Genomic DNA, 24,084 nt, shown 5'->3' on the forward strand with positions numbered 1-24,084 from the left:
ACTGACCCAGGTGCCTCTGTCCAGGAAGCCTCTGTGGGAGCGAGTGCGAGGGATGGGCCTGCTGGCGGGCCTGGAGCTCCCTGCCCACGGGCTTCAGCCGGCTCGCCCTGGCTCCCCTGGAGAGCTCAGGTCTCCAGCCTGGACCTCTTCCATCAGCGTGGCCTTCACGAGCTCCGCATTAAGTGCCTGAAGCCACTCCTGGCAGGAGCTGTGGGGGGGCAGGATGCCCCCCCTGCAGCCCTCTGCGCCCTTCTGCAAAGCTATTTCCAGAGATGCTAACCTACCCTAGGGGGGCGGGGGGCGGAGGAGCCGAGGTCAGGCAGCCTGGAGACCGAGGCTCCTCCGCCTGCCCGCAGGCCGTGCTCTGCATGCCCTGGCCCTGGGCATGCGAGGGGCCTACAGAGGCCGGGTCCACCTGCTCGGCCTGGACCGGCACGCTGGCCGCCCAGCTGTGCGGCAGGAGCTGCCCTTGAGAGTCCCTGAGAGAAGGGCAGGAGAACGCTGTGATCCACGGCTCCTGTCACACCGTAACGGAGGGCGGGGCTGGCCTCCGGCCTCCAGGGAAGGTGAGGTGGCCTCACCTCTCACTGCCCTGCCAGCAAGGCCCTGCTCTCCGGAGGCTGCCACAGTGCCAGCAGAGTCCAGGCAGGCCCAGTTTGAGGCAGAGAAGGCTGAAGCCCAGGGGATCAGGTAGGAGTGACTCCTTCCTCTACAACGAGGAATGGAGGTGGGGAGGAGAAAGAAAAACCAGACAGGAAGCAGGCAGGCCACCCGACCTGATGGATAACTTCCTCACAGTTTTGGTTACTAGGTATTTAGCTCAAGGGAAATGTAGGCTTTCTACTCAGCCCAGAAGACTTAGATTTTAAGGGAGAAGGCAATGGGCGTGTTGCCCTCCTCTCCTTGGCCCGCAGGCACTTGGGCAGGGGCCCGACCCCCCTGCCCTGGGCCACCGGCCGCCGCCCAAGGCCTCCCTGCACCTGCTGCGTGGCCCTCGGCTGGCCTCGCCCAGATCCACCACCAGGCAGTGGCCCCCAGGGGCTCCTAAGCGCAGGCAGGGTAGGGGACTGGCTGGCCCAGCCTGAGGACACCACCGCAGCTGCCCAGAGCTCGCATCCAGGGATTCCCAGCCAGGCCAGGGCAGCGCCGTGTTCTGTTTCTTTAAAAAAAGAAAAAAAATAGATCTTTATGGTACGTGGCTTCTCTTCCTTTCCCCCGGTTTTCTTCGGAACAGCGTCCGTGCTGTGGCCCTCCGGGGAACAGCCCGCTGAGCGCAGGCTCGGAGCCAGGCTGGCCGAGGGAGGCCCGTGGCGCTCTGCTGCTAGGAGCTGCGTTCTCAGAGGGGCCGGAGAACCCACGCGCGGCAGGCGGCAGTCCCTTCCCCAGTGATAACCGCCCACCCTTCTCCCCCTCAAAAACATCGCGAAAGCTGAAGCGGTCTCTGGGAGGCGGGCGCTGGCCGGCGCCTCGCCCGCGGCCTTGGCGGAGGCGGAAGGGCTGGAGCGGGCGGCGGGTGAGGTTCAGTGTCTCTTCGTGGAGGAGACCTTCTTTTTCCGGGCAGCGAGCATCTCGTAGAAAGGGTCCCTACTGATGGCGGCTCTGGGGCAGAGAGAGGGAGAGAGCAGAGACGTGAGAAGGGGCCTCCTCCTGGGCTGCACAGTGGCTCACGTGGAGGGGGACAGCGCGTTGGGAGAGGCGCACTCCACGGCCAGGCCACTGGTTTCTGCCACTTCCACCTGATCAGCAAGCAGGTGCTCAGGAAGAGCAGAGAAGGTCGGCCGGGTGGGCAGCATGTCCCGAGACAGGCAGAGCGAGGGCGGCCTCACTGCAAACCTGGTCTCCCGCCTCCTCCGCCAGCCCGCCCGCCTGCGCAGACCTCCAAGGTGGGACGGGGCCGCCCCCTTCCCCCGCCATCGCTCCCTCTTCTCACTTATTTACTAGGCATTTGGCATTTGGTATTAACCATAATCGAATAACAAAAAACAGAGCAGACTGGAGGGGCTGGGCTGGCGCAGGAGGGTGCACAGGGGCCACGCGTCCTCCCTTTCCAGGTGAAGGCCCGGCTCATCAGGAAGACTTCCTAAGACAGGTGCCTGGGTAGAGTCCAAGGGCCAAGGCCCCACTGGGAAGAGCCAGAGCTGCCCTGAGGAGTGGTCGGGCTGAGGGTGAGGTCCCGCGCTCGCAGGCGGGAGGAGGGCGCCAGGCTTCTCACAGCTTCAGGGGAGACGCTGACCAGCTCTGGGAAGGCAGAGAGGCCTGCGCGGTCACGAGCCCCACACTGGCCTGTGCAGGTCCTCAGAGGCCCCGCCCCCGCCCCGTGACCTCAGGCAACCTTTTCAAGCTCTGTGGGCCTCAGTTTCCTCACTGTGGCCGGGTGGGCAAATGATAAAACCACTATCTCTACTGCGCCAGCACCACAAACGCTAGACGCGCTCGCCAAGGGAACACAGATGGCGCCCGGCCCGCCCGCCCCGCCCTGTGCGCCGGGAACCTGGCCCGGAGGCGCGCTCTCTCAACAATGCCATGGTCAAGGACCCAGGGCCGCCTGGAGGTGGCTGTGAGCTCCAGAGGGAGCGAGCCCCGAGCAGGCGGCCACTCACTGGATGCACTTGGCCCACTCCTCCTTCTCCTCGGGCGTGGGGGCCGAGATGCGGTACACCGTGTGGTTCCCCTCCACCACTCGCCCGTCCGCCTCCGTCTTGCAGGCCTTGATTACTTGGTCTTTGTTGTCGGGGATATAGAGCTCGAAGCAGTTCTGAGGTGGAGGGAGAGCAGAGCAAGGACAGGTCTTAGAAGGCCCCGACCAGGGAGACACTTCCCAAAACTCTTCATTCTTACCTTCATAAAACACACGGGACATAAATATATTCTCCTACAGAGAGCAAAGCTTAGCGCAGAGTGCTGGAGGGTCTCCAGGTTGCACCACCAGGCCCACTGAAGCTCCAGCCTGGCAGAGGCTCCGCAGTGCTAAGGCCAGTCCAGCTACGGCACGATGGCCGACAGCAAAGGGAACATATTTAGAAGGAGTCCCAGGCTGCAGGGCAGGGACATTTCTACCCCCATGTGAGAGCCAGGGACGGACGCTGGCACAGAGGGACAGAGCGAGGGCAGGCGCAGTCTCGCCTGTGGCCTGAACACCAACGTGGCCCAAGTTAGGCTTGGTGACAAGACGTGGTGCTATTTCTCAGGCTTTTGTGTTTTTCTCAAATAGCCTGCAAGCTTCATTCTTTCAAAAAGCCGTGGGCCCACCCGTCCCACACCGCAGCGGGAGCACTCACTGGCTTCTTGGAGTCCTCCACCTCCCGGATACCGAGGTTCTCCAGAGGGATGATCCCCCGGGGCTCCTTGTCCTGTGGGCAGTCCAGAGGGGAAGGCTCAAGGCTCGGTGAGGACATGCCACCCGAGGCCCCGGCCACGCTCCCCCCTGCACCTGAGGTGCGGAGGGCCTCTGTGCCTCCCCCCGGCCCGGGTTCTTTAGTTTCATTTTTTGTGATACTGAGGATTGAACCTACCTCCAAGCTACACCCCAGACCAATTTTATTTCTTATTTGGAAACGGTCTCACTAGGGTGATGAGAGCCTCACTGCTTGCAGGCTGTCCTCACACCTGCAACCTTCCTGTCTCGGCTCCCAAGCACAGGATTACAAGGGTGCGCACCACACCCTGCTGAACCCAAGGGCTTTCTACCTCTGAGCTACACTCCCCGCTCTAGTTTAGTCTTTATTTTGAAACAAGGTCTCATTAAGTTGGGAGGTCACAAGTTGCTGAGGCTGGCTGTGAACCTGATCCACCGTCTCAGCCTCCCACGTGTGGGATTACAAGCGTGCAGTGGCGCCTGGCTTTCCCCGGGTTCTAAAGCAGCAGGGCCAAGAACATCTCGGCACTGCAGACACAATGGCAGGATTGCCTGTAACTGCAAGTCCTCTGAGGGGGAGGCCAGGAGCTTCAACAGAGCCTCCGAGAGCCGCAGGGACCCGGTGCAGCTCCTTTCCCCTGAAAGAACCCCTCCCTTCCCCTTCCTGACAGCTCCGCCTGGATCTGCGAGGGCGCCTGAGCTCGCGTCCAGAGCACAGCCTCCACCTCCAGGACCCCCAGGTGCAGTCCATCCCATCAGCCAAACACCAAACACACCAAGGCCTGCGTGTGCGTGTGCGTGTGCGTGTGTGGTGTTAGGGGATGAACCCACGAGTGCCCTACCACTGAGCAACACCCCCAAGCTATTTATTATTTTTTAAATTTAAAACAGGGCCTAAGTCACTGCACGCGGGCCTCCATCTTGCAATCCTCCCACCTCAATCTCCCAAATGCTGGGGTTGTAGGTGCATCTGTAATTTTTTTTTTTTTTTCTGAAGTACTGGGGATTGAACCCAGAGACGTTTCACCTCTGAGATATATCCCCAGACCTATTTTATTTTTACTTGGAAACAGAGTCTCACTAGGTTAATGAGAGTATCACAGAGACTGTCCTCGAATCTGCGATCCTCCTGTCTCAGGCTCGCAAGTACTGGGGTTACAAGTGTGTGCCTCCACGCCAGGCTTAAGCTTTTGTTTCCATGAGAGTTCAGGTACACAAAGTGTCAAAAGACTGGTGTGGCTCCATAATGCCCCATTCTACCCCTACGACCCCAAAACAAGACGCCGGCCAGTTGCACGTGTTAATAAGGACGGTCCTTCAGCCCCCGTCCCAGCCATGGCGACTCCTTTCGGCCTCTTAAAGCCAATTTGTCTGGTTGTGCGTGCGTCCCCTGTGCTGGGCCAAGCCGTCGGAGTGCTCCCCTGAGCGTCCAGTCTAGATGCCTCGCTCCTCCTCCTGTGCAGACCCCCAGGACCGCCCGCGGCCAGAGCCACCGCGCAGCTGCTGGTGCTGCTTTGCTCTTCTATGCCAGGCAGCCCCAGGGTTACCTTCCCTGTCCTCAAGTGCCTCCTCCCCACGTCTGAGTCCACAGTCGCCTTGGAGGCGAGATATGGGGAGGGATTCCTTGACTTATTCTTTTCACATGTTTCATCTCTGTCAAAATCCAAGGAGATTTTCCAGGTTCCTATCAGGCACCCTGTGATCCAGACTCCTTGGTGACGTCCCTTGAGCTCCGCAGCCCGCTCCACTCAGGACTGGCACCGCAAGGCTGGCGGACGCCTCAGCCTCAAGCTCGCCACTCTCCACTGGAGGGCTCTTCCCTCCCCCCCAAGATTATCTCCCAAGGCAAAAGGGCTTCCCATTTCCTGAGCATCCTGATGGCGGCAAAGCCTGCCCTCTCCCTATGTTCTGAGAAGGGTATGTGGGGACCACTGAGAGGCCGTGCTTGACCACGGTGCTGTCCCTGAATGGACGGTGGGCTGGGTGTGGCAGTCTTGGCGGAAGCATGTTCCAGAGTGCTGAAGCAGCTGCCAGTCACTTTCAATAGCTGTCCAAAATTAATCTGGTTGCTGACGCTTTCCTCTCTGTCCTCACGCTCCGAGAACACCGTCCTGGTGTGGGACTCTCCTGAGCCAGTGCCCACGGCACCTGGGAACCCTCTTCAACCTGAAAACGCCACCTTGTGTTTGTGAAGCTCTAGCTGCTCAGCCGAGGACCACCTCTTGGCTGCTTTCTTGGTCCTCTCTGGGACTTGCGGAGCCTCTCAGACTAGTGCTTGTCTTTTAAGAACTCACTTATTACTTTCCATTCTTTTATTCTTTCTGGGAGACTTTCTTGTTTTTTCCAACCCTTCAAAAACGCGTCAAGCACAGTTGGGGCTGGGCTCGCTCGTGGGTCCCGGCTCCCGCTTCCCGGCAGCTGTGTCCCCTCGGGGCAGCGGAGGCTCCTGGGAGTGCGTGACCTCCCTCCCTAGAGTCCTCCAAGTCGCATTTGTGTTGCTAGGTGGCTTTGGTCTGCGCCTGCTCGCAGGTCAGAGGCCATCCTCAGACAACAGGGACTCAGCTGTGTCTGGAGCGGCAGGGGACTAGGAGCCGAGTGGGCTTGCGGACTGCGGCTCGCTACGAGGCTCTTCTCCCAGGGCTCACATGGGGCGCTCGCTGGAGACCTTCCCCTCTTGTAGGGCTGAGTCTCCCACCCTCTGCCTGTGATAAGCCGGACTGGCTTCACTCTGAGAGCCGAGGGGGTGTGAAAGGGGCATGCTGGAGTTTACCTAACTCTCCTTAACTGTGCCCAGGTTCCTCGGTCCAGAGATGCTCGGTGTGATTCTCCTCTGGAAGGAGCCCTGGACGCCTGCCAAGTAGTGGGCCCAGTTGCTCGGGTTGCTCTGTCTATGACACTCAGAGCCTGTGCTCAGTCACAGTTCCCAGTTACTCAGCACCAGCCTTCTCGCTCCCTCTCCTCTCTCTCCCTCTCCGTACTGGAGACTGAACTCAGGTGCCTTCTAGTGCTGAGCTCCATCCCAGCCTTTGTTGCTGTTTGAGACAGGTCTTGCTGACCTGCTCAGGCTGGCCCTGAACTTGCCAGCCTCCTGCTGCAGCCCCGAGCGGCTGGGGCCCTGGGTGTGTGCCCCACGCCTGCTGGACCAGCCCTGTGCCTGCGCACACTGTGGGCCTCGCTGCAGGCAGCATCAGTTTAGTGCCGCGCTTAGCGCCAGCTCCCTCGGTGTATTTAAGGCGGTTCAGCACCAGCCCTCTATTTCAGGACATTTTGGCACCAGCCCTTTATTTCAGTATGTTTTGGCCTTAATTCTATATTCTAGTAATTTTGGTATTAGCTCTGCATTTCAGTATACCTTAGCATTAATTCTGTATCTCGGCAGGCTTCAGCACTAGCTCTATCTTTAAGCATAAACAGGTATCAGTTTTGCATTTCAGTACATTTTGCCTCACTCCACATTTATGCGCATGCATTAGTCCTACATGGAAGCACACCTGGGGGAAGCACGCCTGGGTGTGAGCACTGTGTTTAAGGATCTGCTCCAGGCTCAGTCCTGGAGGTTTACTAAGTCCTGCTCTGTACCTAAGCGCTGCGACCCTGTGTCCGTGGCCCGGCTCTGCGTGTAAATGAACGAGCCCGACGCTCGCGGCGCTCCTCCACCCCTGGCCCTTCTCGTGCCCAGCCTCTTCCCGGCTGGCTCCTACTGTCCGGTGTCTTTCAAGAAGGGTCCTGGGCGTGCATTTCTTAGGTCTTCTTCTCCTTGACGATGCCACTGTTTGAGCTTTGCTTCAAGGGTAATGTGGCCAGACCAGGGCTCCTGGGTTGTTCCTGCCTCCAGGACAATGAAGGCAGAGCGCACCCCTCCTTCCAGCAGGAGGCCACAGGGCCGTGCGCCACGTCACACGCCTGGAGAGGGCACGAGTCTGCCCCACTGGAGTTTCCTGGAGCGCAGGGCACCCTTGGCTCTCAGGTGCCCGGAGGGTGCGGCCATCTCCCGCCTTTTTGTCCTTTCGGTGAAGTCCTGTTTCCGGGCTGGTCCGACCTTTGACCCCGCAGGCCTCCGCTCCGGCACTGTGGCCTGTCTTCTCGGGCTCTGTCTTGGGGACCGGTGTCGCGTGCCCCAGCCACAGTGAGACGGGCATGCAGGGCTCTGCTCACACCTGCCCGTCCAGCTCGCTCTGGCAGGGCTTCAAGTGGTTCCAGATTCTCCTCCCCGAGTCTGTACCACTTTGTGTCCCCGGAACGTGCGATGGAGGGCCAGGCAGCCTGCATTCCAGCACTGTGCTCTCCTCTGGGATTGTGACCATCGGGGGATGTGGCTTGATAAGATGCTGTCCTGTGCTGAACAGAGGTGGCTGAACTGGACTGAGGTGACGCTGCTGTGGCCGGCCAGCCAGGAGAAAGCACAAGGTGGCCGGAGCCGCGCAGCACTGCCCCGGGGTGGCCCGGGATTACAGGTGCACTGCCTCGGTGCCTGCATGGGCCTCATTCTATCCCACAAGTCCAAACAAAGCCGGGGTGCTGGCGCACGTCTATAGTCCTGGTTCGTGGAAGACCGAGGCAGGAGGAGTGCAGGTTCATGGCCAGCTTCTGCAGCTTGCACAGCAAGCCCCTCAGCAACCTGGCGAGACTGCGGGGGGCCATTAAGGCTTTTCCCAAAAGAAACTTCTGACTTTCCTTTGCCCAGAGTCAATGAGGTTTGGGGTCATGGAAAGTTCAAGGTCTGAGAGAAGCGCAGGTGGGATTGATTGACCTGACCGTTACGCGCTCAGGTGGTGACGGCACGAGGGATTGATTGACCTGACCGTTACGCGCTCAGGTGGTGACGGCACGAGGGATTGATTGACCTGGAGCTGTATAAATAGGACGAAAGTGATAAACCCGGGATCAGCCAGTAGAGATATCAACCCGGGAGTGGACTGGAGATCCTTCCATGATAGAATTAAATATTCTCTGAATCAAATTCTTTCATCCTCACTCCTCTCTCCGGAACCCGTACTTTTGCCGGCTGGCTCCGGCACGAGACCCTGTTCAAAACATCATCAACAACAACAAAAAAAAATCTAAGGGCTAGAGGTAGAATGTCTCTGGGGATGTTAAGACATCAAGTGTGGACCTCTTCAAAAAAAAAGGGCAAACTACTTTCACGTGGAGGGTGAGATGGAAAGAATCTTCTTGTTACTTTGTGCATGTGAACTGCATTACTTTCACCAAGCCACTCGGGAGCTGTGTGGCGTGCGCCCCACACGCACGCACTCCTGGCTAGCCTCCCTGAGCATCACTGACTTCCAGCCGACAGCGCACCATCAGAGCGAGCGCCCCGAGCCGCGGCCTGACACGGTCCTGCGGCTCCTGTCTCCGTGAGAAGCCACCTGTGTGTGACACCCACCAGTGCCAACAAGACGCTGCTCTCGTGTCTCCACAGACACGGCTCGACTCACGCAGCACTGCGCTCTACCCGAATACAAGAGGCGTCCACATTTTAATTCCTTCTGTGGGGTCCATGACTTTTACTAAGTAAAGACCTGGTCGGAAAGCAAAACCCATGCATTCCTACCTCAACAGCCTCGATTTCTTTCAAAACCCAATCAATACCACCGCAGGACCCCCGCGCTGGCCCTGGGGAGGGTGGCAGTCACCAGCGTGGGAGCCGCAGGCTGAGCCCCGCGTGACCTGGGGCGTCTGCTCTTCCAGGGCGCTCTGAAAATCAGTCTTGCTGGATCATTTCTGTGCTCAGGGCTACCGTTACCAAGGGCTTCCCACGTAACGCAGACTGCCAGTTGCTCCCCAGTGAGTCAGAGCCAAAGAACTTCCGGGCTTTGAGAAAGCCCACGTTCTCAAACTCCAGACGATCTCAAGTCCCTTCCCCCTTCCACTTCCCCTTCTTCCCCTCCACTGTACAGTTTACCCCCGGGCTGTTTCTTCCGATACCCCACGAAGCCTGGACCTGTACGTCGTGAGTGACGGGTCCTTTTCATGTCCCTCCTGGTCGGCCTCAAGTCCTCCCTTGGTAATGGATCAAGTTTGCTCTTCCCAGCCGCTGCCAGCCCTCCCTGTGCCATGCACAGCGCCCGCTCCTCTCTTCTCTGACTGTGTCTCGGGCCCCGGGCGCTGTCCCTGGACGGCTCCTTGGCAAGGTGCGCCACACCCTTTCTGGGCCCCATTCTGGGATTTACCGTATTTTCCACCTGGCTTCAACTCCCCCCGGACCCCACAGGGTCACAGGACAAACCTGGCAGCTCTCCAGGGCCCCTCCGGCCATGCTTGGTTAGAGGGCTTTAAAACACAGGTCTGTCCCGCCCCGCCCAGGCCGACCCACCAGAGGTGCTCACCGTGGTATACTCAAAGTAGTAAAGGCAGTTGTCAGTCAGGATGAACCAGCGTCTCTTCCAGGTCTTTACCCTGCCACCTACAGAGCAAACAGAGACGCACTTGGACAAGAGACACCGGGGCTCGGCGCTGCGGCACACGAGGCCCCTCACGGGGGCGGGGGACACTTAGACCATGGCAAAATGACACCGGTGACAAGACACAGCCAAGACAGAAGCAGCTTTCACAGAGTGAAAGTCTATGGGCATGAGCAGAGCAAGCGCGTCCAGGGGACACCCGAGATGAGGCTGGACAGCAAGCTGAGAGCGTGGCTGTGAGGAGACCCGGGCGAGGAGGGCACGAATGCGGATGTGCCCGGGCCTGGAGAAGCCGGCCAGAGCTGTGGTAGAGATGAGCAGAGAAAGATGAAGGGGGGGCCGGCACCGAGCAGGCTAAGCACTCTGACCTGCCCGGGAGGGCACCACGCCCCTCACAGCCGAGTCCACCCCGGGACCGGACGAGGGGCTGAATCCCTGCACTCGCCCTCCACCCACACTCTGACTGCACCAAGTGTCTACACCCCTTTTAGTCTTCTGGGCCCTAGAGTCCTGGGGAGAACGGAGGCAGGATTCCTTCCGGAGGAAACTCCGGCTCCTAGGCTCCCGGGAGGCCAGCTCGGGAGCCTTCTCGACTCTGGACTCGGTACCTGGCAGGGATGGTGCGTCAGATGAGCACTCAGGGTGCAGCTGGGGCAACCTCCGGGTCCTTCTGGTAGTGTGTGGTGGGCATGGAGTTAAACTGAGGCCTGGGCCAGAGGACGCAGCTAGAGCTGATGGAGTGGCGCCACACGTCTCCAGCCTGCACCCAGCCTCTCCTCCACTCACCTCTGACCAAGGGAACCACACAGAGTGGCCCCTGGGCCTTCCTGCCTAAGACAGCATGGATTCCTTAACAGGCCTGCACCCTGCTCTTCTTAGATGTGCCCATGGCTGAGACCCAATCTAGGGAACTCACTTCCGCAGCCTGGAGGCAAGTCTGTCAGACTTCCATCACAAACAGAGCAAAGAACAGGGCGGCTTCACGGGACGTCGTCTCCCACCGGCAGGCCCTGCTCTGGCTCACCCCGGGGAGCCCGGAGGAGCATGTGAATGCGGTGGGAAGAAACCGCCCCAAGAGCGCCCAGGACTCGGCGTACAGCCTGTGCCACGGCGCTGCGTGGTGCCTGGCCCCGGGACTGGGCAGGAGCATGCATCCTGAGAGTCAAAGTGGCAGGGGCGAGTGCACACGCGGCACGGGGATCCAGCAGGGAGGCTCCCTCCCTCACTGTGAACACCCCGAGTTAAGGAAAGTCGTGAGCGGTACCGTGACATGCATGTGGAGAACTGGAGAGGCTGGCAGAATTCAATGAGGAGGAGAAAGAGGGTGAGGAACAGACTCAGAATTGGAGACAACCTGTTTCTTAAAAGGACCCATGCCCCTTTCAGGGCCCGGCAGCTCGTCTTCCAGCCCTCAGCTGGACTGTGCCCCGAGCGGGACTCAGCAGCGAGAGCCATCAACTCGTGCCGACGCCCACCCGTGCACTCTGTCAGGGGGACACCCCCGGGACGTCGGGACTTGGGGCACCGGGGAAAGCGGGTCACGTGTCAAGAGGGACAGGATGGAGGGAAGGACGCTGCAAGGAAGGCGAAGCTGGGAAACTGATTGCAAAAGCTCTCCCCTGGACAATCTGCTGCCTCAGAGCCCTCTACCACGAAGCGTTGCTGCAGGCCACGGGGAACACTTCCATGTGGAAAGAAAAACAGACATGGAACAAGCAGACAGACCGATGTGCGGCTAGGACAGTCCCTGTGGAACTCACAGGGCCCCTGCACGGCTCCGCCCACCTCCCGGGGCCCCTCAACATGGGGCAGGCGCTGTGTCCAGCCGGGGGGCCAGCTGGCCAAGCCCACACAGGTGACAGTGCCGAGGCCTGGGCCGCCCTGCTCAGGTCTCCTGCACACACCTGAGGGGTTCCCTGGCTCTCCCCAATCAGTAAGTGGAGAGCCGATGCCAGCCACGTAACTGGGATGCCAATTTGAGATTTTAAGGAGGACTCACTAAAAAAGAGGAATGGAAAAAAACAAAAAAAACCATGCACCGAAGCTGAGGCTGGAGGCCCTCCTGACACCAGCAGGCGTGGAGGCAGGCCCAGGACAGCAGCGGGGCTTACTGGTTTGGGGGTTTGAAACCTGCCCTTGGCATCCTTTGGGCTTGGGAGACAGCTTTTCCCTTTTCCACGGAAAGGCACATGTCCTCGGTGTCACCCATCTCAACTTCCCGAACTCGCTTCCCGTCGTGACCCGGGAGTGTGGCTTGGGAAGTCGGGAGCAGTCTCACCTTCTCCCCTCTGATATGACGTGCTGTCAGGTTGACTTGTGGGTCAACTTAAATTCAACCACACAGCACGTGCCTGCCAACACCCTAGGGAATGCAGCAGGAACCTCCTCCGCCTGGACGAGCCCGTGGCGGGAACGCCGGGCAAGCCGCCCGCCCGGGCCTGGCCAGTTCCCTAGGGACTGTGCGGTAAGTTAGAAGCAGCGTCAACACTACCACCAGCAATTAAAACAAAATAACCGAAAATAACAAAAGAAGGCAAGGCTGCGGCAATGACAGGCCTGGGCAGAGCGAGCAGGTGCGGGCTACATACCTCCTGGAGTGTGGGGAAGGAAAAGGAGAGCCAGAGTCATGGACACATACAAATGAGGAGAAAAGAAAATTAAAACCAAGAAATTAAACCCGGCTCCTCAACCTAAGTGCAGTGTGCCAGTCACGTCCGTGCCTGCCGGGGAGGGAGCTGACGGGGCGGTGGGCTCCGCGTACAGGCCACGCACCGCCCGGTGAGGGCAGGATTTGCGGCACGGTGGAATCTGGCCCTAGTAATGCCGCCAATCCGTGTCAGCCTGTCCATCCAGAGCAGAGAGGGCAAGACCACTTCAGGGAAATTCAATGTCTTTCTTGAGATGGCTGTCGCTATTTAAGGTGTGTACAAGAATGCACACACATAAACCCAGGGATACACATGTACATATGTGTATACACAAGAATAGACATGCTTATGGCTATATGCATACATAGACATATACACACAACCACAGATGGCTGAAGTGCCTCGGGTGGCACATAAACACAAGGGAGTGATCTAAGTGCTACCAGGAAAACACAGTGTTAAGAGCTTAGAAGGGTTTGGGAAAGGCTTAGAAAACATAATGTGAGGCCCCAAAAATGAATCTTGTGTTTAGTTTAAAAAAAAAAACTATTTATTTATTTATTTATTATTTATCTATTTACTGAGATGGGGTTTCACTGTGTGCCCAAGCTGGCCTCAAACTCCTAGGCTCAAGGGATCCTCCTGCCTCAGCCTCCCAAGTAGCTGGGACTAAAGACACACACCACTGCGCCTGGCTTGAATTTTTTTCTTTTTTAAATGTATGGGATGCCTCATGAATTTTCATGTCATCCTGGTACAAGAACCAAGATAATCTTTGTTCTAATTTTAGTATCTGAGCTGTCAAAGCTAACACTTAACATTAGCATTTAAACAAATTTTGCTGGAGGGGAGCAAATCCAAACTTGGACGTACTTTTCCAATTTCCAGTATGTTTCCTTTTAACTCTTAATTCTATCTGTTTGGCAATAAGGATATGGAGCAGAAGGTTGCCTGTGGGGTTAGTAATTTTAGAGCTTTAACTTCAAAGAATCTACTGGCTTAAAGATCTGTGGAATGCTGGCCAACTCAGGAGATGTGTGAGGCTCCGATGGGCAGAGTGGTGCTCTATGGGAATTTATGAACTGAGTCATACTGTAAAACACAAGGGCTTGGGTTTGTCGAGGGCAGTGTGAAATCCTCCTGCCATCTGGACTCGTCAGCGATGGAGGCTTCTGCTCAGGCCTTCCTGGGTGTGTGGGCAAGGCCAGGAGGTCGCCTGAAGAGGACAGCCCTGAAGTGAACACCCCCTGCTGCTGCGGGACCCAGCTCACCTACAGCCAAGGAGCGGGCTCCCCAGCGGCCAGAAAAGATGGACCTCGCTACGCCTAGAGCCGGGGAGCTCTGTGCGTGCCAAGCAGTTAGTGAATAACCGCACGTGGACCCGAATGTGGCCGAGACCCGCGAGCATCTCCCTGTGGTCACGGTCACCTGCACGGCACGGCGTGACCACAGAGCTCAGTAACGCAAGCTCGCTTTTGGCAGAGGGGAGAGGAACAGACTTTTAACTTCTCTGAATGAACAAAATCATCGATGCGGCTGATTCAGAGTGGAAGGCGGCCCACTGCCCAGGATGAGCGGGAGTGCGTGGTTGCGCTGCAGGAGCCGAGGGCTCTGGGCTACATGCACTGCCCTGGGAGCCCGATGCGAGGGTGATGATGTGTGGGTGGGGCAAGAGCGAGGGAGGCAGGGAGGGAGGGGGAGGGAGGGGGGAGGGAGACCGGCAGGGCAGCCGCCCTCCCCAGGGCAAGGGCAGGAGGGAGGTGCCCAAAGAGCCTGGCCACGCGTGGCTCAGAGTGGGCAGGTGGGCACCGTGGCTCCCTTCTGGAGCTGGACCCTGGATAAGACAGGCCCCTGGGCGGGCGGAGTCTCTCGGGATGCCTGTGGCCCACCCCTGCCCCACGCGAGCCCCGACCGACCCAAGGTGGGACTCACCGAGTTTCAGCAGCCAGCCTTCTCTGTCTGGGTTGAAGAAGGTGTGGGTGAGGTCATTCCCATCATCCTCTGGGATCTTAAAGGGCTCGTTTTTTATGCTCTCATACAGATTCTGGGAGAAAAGATGACAGTGCATGTCTGATTCTGGAAGTGCCTCTCCCTCCTCTCTCCCGCCTTCCCCAACGGCAGGAGTGGTGTGTGCAGAGAAGCAGGTGCTTGAGGGGCTCGGGGCCGCTCACACTGACAAAGCGAGTCCGACGCCCAGTGAGCCAGGAGAACGCGGCCTGGCTCCTGCTGGCCTCGCTCCCCACGCCGGGGAAGCCACGTGACCAAAGGAGGTGAGCAGGAGGCCTAGTACAGCCCGCCTCTCTCCTTCCCCCCATCAGCGGCCAGCCACGCCGCGGTGCCCCACCAAGCAGGCCGCCCGCTCGCTCACCCGGAGCAGCTCCTCGGGCAGGTCGCCCCCGTCGTTGATGCCACGGTTCATGGCGATGAACCTCTCCACCGTGGGCTTGTCCTTGACGTTGGGGTTGTGCAGGCTGGTGTTCAACATGATGATGGCAAACGAGAGGACGTAGCAAGTGTCTGGCGACAAGAGGAAAGCACAGGCGCCATCAGAGCAGCCGTCCACCCAGCAGGGAAGTGCCGGGCGAGGCCGGGTGGAGGCTGCTCCCGGAAGAGGGCGAGGCACGCACACCACAACACGGGAGATCTGACAAGCAGCGCCACGCGGGAAAAAGAAGAGGGCAAATGCCTGCAACCTACGATTTAGTAGTCACTTATTTTGCTTCATCTCCTCTAAATAAATGTGCCTACTTGTAGCATCACAAATATATCTCATGGACACATACTGTAGCAAAAGTTGAATAGAATATATACACATATATGAACATACAAATATATTTATGCTTTTTTCTAATCTTATAATCTTCCACTGTCAATAAAATTTATTTTTAAAATATAATTTTATTTATTTATTTATTTATTTATTTATTTATTTATTTATTTATTTATGTTTGGTGGTGGTACTGGGGTTCCTGGAAACCCTTCTACCTCCGGGCTACACTACCAGACCTATTTTTTATTCTTTTTTTATTTAGAAACAGGGTCTCTTAAGCCAGAGGGCTGGCTTCAAACCTGCATGATCCTCCTGTCTCCGCCTCCCAAGCGCGGGGATTACAAGCGTGCGCCACCACACCTGGCTAAAACATAATTATTTTAAACAAGACTCCCATGTGTTACCCAGGCTGGCCTTGAACTCTTGAGCTCCAGTGTCCTTCTGCCTTGGCCTCCTGCGTAGCTGGACTGTGGCACATGCTGCCACAACCGGCGTCAAGCACTGGAGGGCACCAGGGACTGAGCCGGGGCGCGTCACTGCTCAGCTATATTTCCAACCCCATTTACCTATGGTGGTTTCAGGGTCTCGCAAGTTGCCTCAGCTGGCCTAGATCTTGAAACCCTCCTGCTTCAGCCTTCTGAACAGCTGGGATTTGTGTCCCAGCTAAAAACGTGATTTTTAATAGTTACGTATGTTATAGTTCAGACCACAATTTATATTCCTGGTGCCTTAATATTGGATTTGTGGATTACTTTTTTTTTTTTTTTAGGTACTAGGGATGGAACCCAGGGGCACTCTACCTCTGAGCTATACCCCCAGCCTTATTTTTTATTCTTTATTTTGAAACAGGGTCTCACTGAGTTGCAAAGGGCTTAAGAGGCTGGCCACGAACCTCGTTCCTCCTGTCTCAGCCTCCCCAATGCTGGGATTACAAGCGTGCACCACCACATCTGGCTTGTGAATCACTTTCAACCTTTTATTATTATAAATACCATCAAATAATGCCCCTAGGCATAAACCTCAGCTTTTTGTGTTAGAAATGAACTAGCCCCAGGAAGAGCCCCGTACCCACCGCGGGAGGAGCCCTTGCTCACCTGTGGACTGAAACACCCCGTTGTTGCACTGGCAGTAGCGCTGGGCGAAGGCCTCCATCATCCGGTCGATCTTCTGGGCCTCCCCGGGGAGCCGGAAGCTCCAGAGAAACTGCCTGGTGAGGAGACAGGGGGCTCAGGCTGCGGGCACAGCTGACTCATCTATAAACTGCTACACGGCCAGAGACTTCAGCAGCTGGGAGGCGAGCGGGCTTCAGTCTCCTACTAGACAATGGAGCAGATGCAAGCCTACCCCTTGACATCGCCAGGACCTAACTGAGGGCCTAGTGCTTAGGGAGACACGAGAAATTCAGATTTTCCTATTCCAAAGAATATTTCTCCTCCTTAGAATAACACATGAGACTGAGATATAGAAAGTGCTCATTTTACTATATTTTTGTGTTAATGGGGATGGAGCCCAGGGGCACTCTACCTCCAAGTTATGCCTCCAGTCCTATTTTTTAGTCTTTATTTTGAAACAGGGTCTCACTGAGTTGCAAAAGGCCTAAGTAGCTGAGGCTGTCCTTGAACCGAGATCCTCCTGTCTCAGCCTCCCAATGCTGGGATTACAATTGTGCACCACCACGCCCAGCTCTCATTCTTTATATTCTTTATTTTTGAAACAGGGTCTCACTAAATTGTGGAGGGCCTAAGTAGCTGAGGCTGGCCATGAACCTGAAGTGACTTCTATCTCAGCCTCCCAAGTATGGGATTACAAGCTCACATCACCACACCTGGCTCAGAGAGCTCATTTTAAACCAACTCCAAGGTTAGATAGGAAGTTTAGATAGGAGGGCAAAGTGCTCAAAGTTGATCCCTGTAAGTCAGACAGAGAGACCATGGCTGAACTATCTTCCTTCCTTCCTTCCTCCCTTCCTTCCTTCGTTTTGCAGTGCTAGGGATCAAATCTAGGCCCCAGCATGCCAGGCCAGGACTCTGGCACTCAGCTGAATTGCACACCAGCCCCAACAGGTTTAACTCTGCACCTGTTCACCTACGTGACAGGCAATGTTATTATTTATATCCACAGCAGTAAAAACGTAGGGCAATTTAGCAAAGTATTAGTTTACTTTTTGCACTCTAAAGCAAAGTGCACAAGTGCACCTGCTGCAGGACGCAGAATCCGAGGGTCATCCGAACCAAAGGACTTGAGCATCTGAAGGCTCATCAGTCTCCCAAGCTTCAGAGACCCGGGAGAGTCTCACAGCACCAGCCTTCGGAGTAAACCAGTCTAACCCCTGACCGCCCAGTCCTCTTCATCACAGGTCAGTGGATGCAGCCCTCCAAAACGCTTCAAGACACCCACAAGAATCCCCAAAGACGTCTCCGTGCAGGCACCATGGAATGGATGCGCCCGCTGCCCTCGCCCTCGCCCTCAGGTCTACGCACCGCAGGGCCTGGACGAGGTTCAGGTCCGTGAACTCGTGCAGCTCCACAAAGGCGTGCAGCACCTGGATGTTGAACTCATCCCTGGGGACAGATGAGACGGGAGGCAGAGCTCAGGGCCGCCGCCCGGGACAAGCACTGACTCAGGCAGGCAGAGTCCCCGTGCTGAGCCGTAGGCCACGCCTCAGCACCGCTGTCCACACAGCTGGCCTCCCGTGGGCTCAACCCCACAGGCCCGCCCCAGCCCGCGGAGCTGCGGCCTCACCGCTCGCCCAGGTAGTCTCCGATGGCGGTCTTGTTGAGCCCTTCCCCCTTGTACAGGAACTGGGCGGTGTCCTCGCAGGTGCTCTTCAGCAGGTCGTTCTCCACCAGGAACTGGATGCCCTGCGGAGGGCCAGAGCCACTGAGGCCACGCAGACGGCGCACGCGCTGGCCTGAGGGTGCCCCGGCCTCTCTGAGCGTCCGGCCCCTGGCGGCCTCTGCCCCGGCCTCCCTGAGCGCGGCCCCCAGCAGCCTCGGCCGCCCGCTCACCTTTTTGGGGTCCATGTTGAATTTCTTCCTGCCCATGGCTACCTGTTTGCTCCTCTGCATGTTCTTCCTGAAAGATGACCACGCGGCGTCAGCACACTGCCAGGGCTTGCGGAAGACAGTCGGTCTGCACAGGGCGGGCCTCGGCCCGCGGGGGTCAGCACAGCCCGACTGGACCCACGGGTTCCTTCCCCATAGGCTCTTAAAGGCCCGTCAGGGTCTGCCTGACCTATCCTCCAAGGTGCCATCCTAAGCATGTGCTGGCTGGTTTCAGTGTGCGGCCTGACCTGCACAACCACCACCCAGCCCGCTCTGAGCACATTTCTCCAGCCCGGCATGGCCCCGCGCGCCCGCATGCGGCGGCCCACTCACACCGCCCAGGCGCCTGTGCCCACCCCCCATCCCCACAGACCCGCTACTCCAACATGGATATGAGAAGCGTCCCGTGAGATCAGGACTTCTGTATCTCACTTATTATCATCATCATTATGTTGTTGTCCTGAACCCAGGGGAGTTCTACTACCGAGTTAAACCTCTTCCCTTTTTAAAATTATTTCAACATATTCAAGCAAGGGCTCACTACATTGTTGAGGCTGGCCTTGAACCTGTAATCCTCCTGTGTCCGCCTCAAATGTCCTAAGATTACAGGTGCGCCCCGCACCTGGCTTGTACCTGGCTTTCAGTTAGCCCAAGGTTCCCAGGTTTATCCATGCTGCAGCATGTATCAGTACTGCCCCCCTTTTTACTGCTGAGTAATATTGCACTATAGGATATGACGTGTCTGTTTATCCACACAGCAAAGGATGGACAGTTAGACTAGGTGTAGTTTAGGGCCATTATGCACAGGCACTATCAGGACTTGTATACGCTTGCTTCCTCGTGTGGACATATTTTCATTTCTCTTTGGCAGACAGTCAGGGGTGGACACCGCTGGGTCTTACGGTGTATATATATATATATATATATATATATATATATATATATTTTTTTTTTTTTTTAAGAAACTGCTCAAATGAACAGCAGTTTTCTTGATTGTGCATCAAAACAAAACCATACTTCTCAAAGTGTGGTCCTCAAACCAGCAATCTGACCTTGGCTCCGTGAGGAGCACGTAAGAAATGAAGAGCCCGGCGGGCGTGGTGGGCACATGTGTCATCCCAGCACTCGGGAGGCTGAGACAGGAGGATCGCAGGTTTGCAGCCAACCTCGGCTGTTAGTGGGGTCCTTTGCAACTCAGTGAGTCGCTGTTCCAAAAGAAATAATAAAAATAGGGCTGGGGTGTAGCTCGGAGGTGGAGTGCCCCTGGGCTCCACCCCCAGTACCTCACAAAAGGAAAAAACATGAAAAGTCCCAGCTGTCCCGCTCACACACACTCACCCCACCCAGCGTCCTATGAGGCAGCTTCTGACTTGAGCCTGCACCTCTGCACACGTGCTGCCACACGTCTACTCCTGAGAAGCAAGCTCTGGCCAGAGTCGCCCAGTGGTGACAGGGCAGAGTCTCCCCAGTGATTCTGGTGCTCACCCGAATTTGGGGGAACACTGCCATCAGTGACAACTGTGATCTTATACTTTCAGAAAGCAAAAAAGTTGCTCAGAAACAAAATGATAAAATATCACTGCCTCAAGGAACACATCTTTACTGGCTAAATATGGAGGGGGGAGAGGTCCTGTCTCGAGGTTCAGAAAGGGGCTCTTAAAACCTCTGAGGGTGTCAGGGAAGCAGGACATGGAGCACCAGGACCACCACAGGGGAGACACACAGCTTCACGTCAGATAGGAAAAACTGTTGAGACTGATGTCTAGACGTTCCTACTGAATTAATGGTTGTCTGATAAGTTATTTTCAAAATCCAGAAAGATGCTGTAGTCCATATTTCCAAAGGAGAGGCTGTTGGTGATTTTCTGTAAGAGGCAGGCACGTGGCCAGCGGCCAGCTGCAGGGTCCTTGCCTCTGCTTGGTCCCTCAGCGGAGGATCCCTATGGCCTGGGCGAGATGGCTGTGACCAGCACACTCCCAGGTCTGCCCAAACAATGGCCGCCTGTCAGTGCCTGGCACTCCCTGGACACACCGGCCGGCTCCCCAGCTCTCTGTCCCAGCTCCCTCAGGACTGAGTCCGCAGCTCCAGCTCCTGCGCTCACATGGCTTCTCCGAGAGCCTCTGTTTAAGCCTCGCAGTGTGACTGCGCTATTTCTCCTGGATTAAGTAGTATAAAGTATAAAATGCTGCCATCAGGCTTTCGATTCAAGGCAGGACAGCACTCCAGTGGGGAACGAGAACAGGTGTAAGCTGTCTGAGCAGTGGGTCCTCCAGCTCCCCTTTGGGGCTTTCGATGGAAAGCCATTTTAAGTTCCAGACATGACCAGCTGAGCTGCGGTGCCCTGCTTCGGCTCCAGAGGCAGCTGCCGAGGGCGGACTGGGCCTTCATGCCGCCCACGGCATCCCAGGCGCCAGCCACGGCTCCTCCTGTCGGATCCCGGGTGCTCCGTGGTCACCCGCCAAGAGCTGACCTGACAAATGGTGCCGGGATTGTGCGCATGTATGCGCCCGCGCCGAACACACAGAACGGAAACGCGCCAAAGTCTTCATCATCGTTATATCCAGATAAGTGATTCTGAGAAATGTGTTTTTCTTCACGCTCTTCGGGGTTTTACCAAGTCCTCCATCGCCCTCTGGTCAGGTCCCGGCGCCCGCCACCTCAGGGCAGCCACGGCCACCGCTTCCACCGTCCCAGCGTGGTTTTCTGTGTTGGGGACCCGCTGGCCGAAGCCTACTGCGATCGGCGCCCCCGGCACGCACCATGTTGGCGAGGTCCGGGCACGCTGTGCGCCAGCAGCTCGCTCCCGCTCGCCTGCGCCGCGAGGGAGCAGCGGTCTGCACCTCGGCCCGTCTGTCCGCTCAGCCCGCACGGACAGAGGCCTCTCCGGGTTTGGTCCTTGGTGAGGGTGCACGCAGCGCTGTGAGAGGCTGGCAACCTGTTCTCCACGTGACCACGCCCCTGTCCTGGCCAGCGGCGCCGTCCCGGGGCCCAGGGCACTCTCCACGTCACACCGAGGGCAAGGGCACCGATGCCGCAGCCCTGGCGCGGGGGAAGGGGCGCTTGCTGTGTCTGTGCATGTCCGCCTTCTTCTAACTCCCCAGCTTTTAAACGGGCTGCTTTTTACTAGCGACGCGTCTGCTCTGTGCACAAGTCCGTTTTCAGATAATATGCTGCAGATATCTTCTGCCCTGCGGCCGGCCTCTCCATTTCTCTTAACAACTGCCTTTTATAGGAGAAGTTTTACATTTCACTTCTGTGTGTGCTACTAGGGATTGAACCCAAGGGCATTCTACCTCTGACCCACATTCCCAGCCATATTTTATTTTTAATTTTGAAACAGGGTCTGGACCTAAGCCACTGAGGCTGGCCTCGAACCTGCGATCCTCCTGTGTCAGCCTCCTAAGTACTAGGATTACAGGTGTGCGTGACCACACCTGGATACATTTTATTTTTTAATGGAAAGTGAGAAAGCCGTCATCTAAAATACCAAAGCAGCTATGCAGAGCCTGGCAGTGGGGAGCCGGATCCTTCTGTGGGACAAGCAGCCTTGCTCTCCCAAACGACCTCACCCGCACAAGTCTAAAATAACAAATGAAATAGTCCTAGGAAGCCAGACAGGGAGACTTAGGCTTAGAATAATACAGACGTGGAGGGGACTGGAAACAGCCCACTGAGTGCATTAAGCAGTTAGAAAACGGTCTAGAAATCCCATTCAAAACTAAACTCTCAAAGGTCACTAATATTTCATGTCATTACAAGAAAAAAACCCACTAATGGTCCTTGTCATTTCATACTATAATTCCATTTCTCTATTCTCCTAAGCATTAGGAAGGTTCAAATGAATTCACAATTACCTCCAGACATAACTGGGCACACCCACCTTCCAAAATTCTATTAATAGCGTTCATTAAGCTTTTCCTTATACGAAGAAAGAATAGGGATTTAAATACAAACGCAGTGGACAAGAGGGGGAGAAATAGTAATTCACATGAACGTTCAAAAGCCACTGAAGGCTTCTGGCACCTCTGAAGTTCCCTGGTTCAATCTGCAAGTGTGAGAAGCTCCTGCTCAGAGCCCCTGCGGTGAAGGCTGGGGGGCAGGAGACAAGCCCCCCCCCCAGCCACCAGGCCACCAACGCCTGGGGCCCCAGCAGGAGGAGGAGCTGCGCCTCCAGGCCCGGCCGGCCCGCAGGCACACTCACCTTTCCTCTGTGGATCCCAGGCTTTCAATTTCATTAGCAACTTCTGCTATCTCGTCCTTCAGCCTCTGCAAACACAGCCCAGAGTCACCAGGAGGGAGCCGCAGACCCAAGGGACACTAACTCCCTCCACCCGGGACAACCCAAGCAGCAGGATGGAACCAACCAGGGACCGGGAAGAAACCCAAAGGGCGGGCTGGGAGAGCGCACGACTCGACAAACACTGGTGTGCCCCGCGAGGAGCCTGGCCGACGCTGGGGACAGAGGGGGAGACAGCGCGTGGCTCCAAGAGCTCAGGTCTAGGAAAGGAGCCCATGAGAATGGAGACCATATAAAAACATACATCGTGCTGACGAACGGCCACTCGCCAGCCTCTTGGAACAAGTCCGCAGCTCACCAACACAGGGGTGTCAGAAGGTGTGGACACGCACGCACACCCAAGACCGCGGCCGCCCGTGACCCATCTCTGCGCACCCTCCACCTCAGGGACTCACGGTGAAGGGCCCACTGCTCCCCAGGGGCGGGAGCGAGGCCAGAGCAAGCTGCAGGGATGGCCGCCAGGCCCCTCGCACACCCTAGCCCTTTCTGAGAAGAGCGCCGCGGGCTGCCGCAGCTAAAGTAACCCAGCGCCCAGCTTCTGTGCCTCGTCCTACGACGCTGGCGGTTTTGAAGGAACTTGAGAAACGGTAAAATTACGCCCTGACAAGCATCGCTAAGGACCTTCACACACCCATGCAGCTGTCCAGTCCACCTGGGTGGTGTTTTCATTCTTCTGTGACAAAGAAGGTGAAGTTCAAAGGACCCGATCTCCTACCTCAAGCCCCAGCACCACGAGGGCGGAGCCTGCCGCAGGGGGCGGGGCACCGGAGGGAGGAGCCACAGTGCTCCCCAGCGCATCCCCAGCTGGGGATCTGGGCCGCCTCCCTGCCCTACCTGAATGTCAGCCAGCAGCTCCTGCTTCCTCCGCCGGATGTTCTCCAGTTCCAGACGCTCCTCTGCAGTCAGGTCGCTGGGAACTGCAGAGAGGAGGGGAACGTTAGCAAGAGAGCTTCCAGACAGCCGGGAAGGATCCAGACTCAGAGACAGCCGGCAGCCAGAGGGAGGGCGGGAGAGAGGAGCACAGGTGTGCCTCTGCCCCGTGGTCTGGAGACTGGACGCCTCTGTGAGGATGGGCGCACATTCAAAACACGATCCCAACTGTGCAGAGGGTGGGAAGAGGCAGGACCACACCTGGCCTCCGCGAGGTGCCGCCCAGCTTGTGCCAGCTTTGGGAGTCTCTCTGCGTTCACGGCCTCCCCGCCTGCCCTCCCAGAAGGGCTCCCCAGCTCCGCTGCCCTGCAGTTGGCCCTGCCCCCACCCCAGGCATTGGGGCGCCTTTCCATGATGCAGCCCAACTTGATGAGGGGTCCTAGGTCCCCTTCAGACCACGAGGGAGCCGAGGCCCAGAGATGCTACGTGAGCAGGCCCGGGAATGGCCAGGCAACCACTTGGGAAGCACAAGCTCTGAGCAGGCCAAGGGCGCAGACCCCGCCTCCAGCCCACCCCGCGCCAGCAGCCGCGCTGAGCAAGCCTTGGCCTATTCAGCCGCATTTCAGTGCTGGTGAAGAGGACGCGCCACCACCTACTTCACGGGGCTGCTTTGAGGACGAAGTGAAACAGTTCACA

At 57.1% G+C, this 24,084-nt stretch overlaps 1 protein-coding gene across 1 annotated transcript; it reads right to left on the reverse strand.

Moving 5' to 3' along the window:
- Positions 1-1,520: 1,520 nt before the first annotated feature.
- CYTH1 (cytohesin 1) lies at positions 1,521-23,430 on the reverse strand (the record flags this gene model as incomplete). Its single annotated transcript, XM_080713258.1, has 12 exons — positions 23,353-23,430; positions 22,423-22,487; positions 18,186-18,252; positions 17,920-18,038; positions 17,658-17,738; positions 16,272-16,384; positions 14,776-14,924; positions 14,340-14,451; positions 9,685-9,761; positions 3,279-3,350; positions 2,601-2,755; positions 1,521-1,599 (listed from the first exon to the last, which is right to left on the reverse strand). The coding sequence occupies exons 3-12, from the start codon at positions 18,243-18,245 to the stop codon at positions 1,521-1,523; spliced, it is 1,017 nt and encodes a 338-aa protein (XP_080569384.1). The 5' UTR covers positions 18,246-18,252; positions 22,423-22,487; positions 23,353-23,430.
- Positions 23,431-24,084: the final 654 nt, after the last annotated feature.

This window comes from Muscardinus avellanarius (assembly GCF_963383645.1).
Source record: "Muscardinus avellanarius genome assembly, chromosome: 16".
Taxonomy (NCBI): domain Eukaryota; kingdom Metazoa; phylum Chordata; class Mammalia; order Rodentia; family Gliridae; genus Muscardinus; species Muscardinus avellanarius.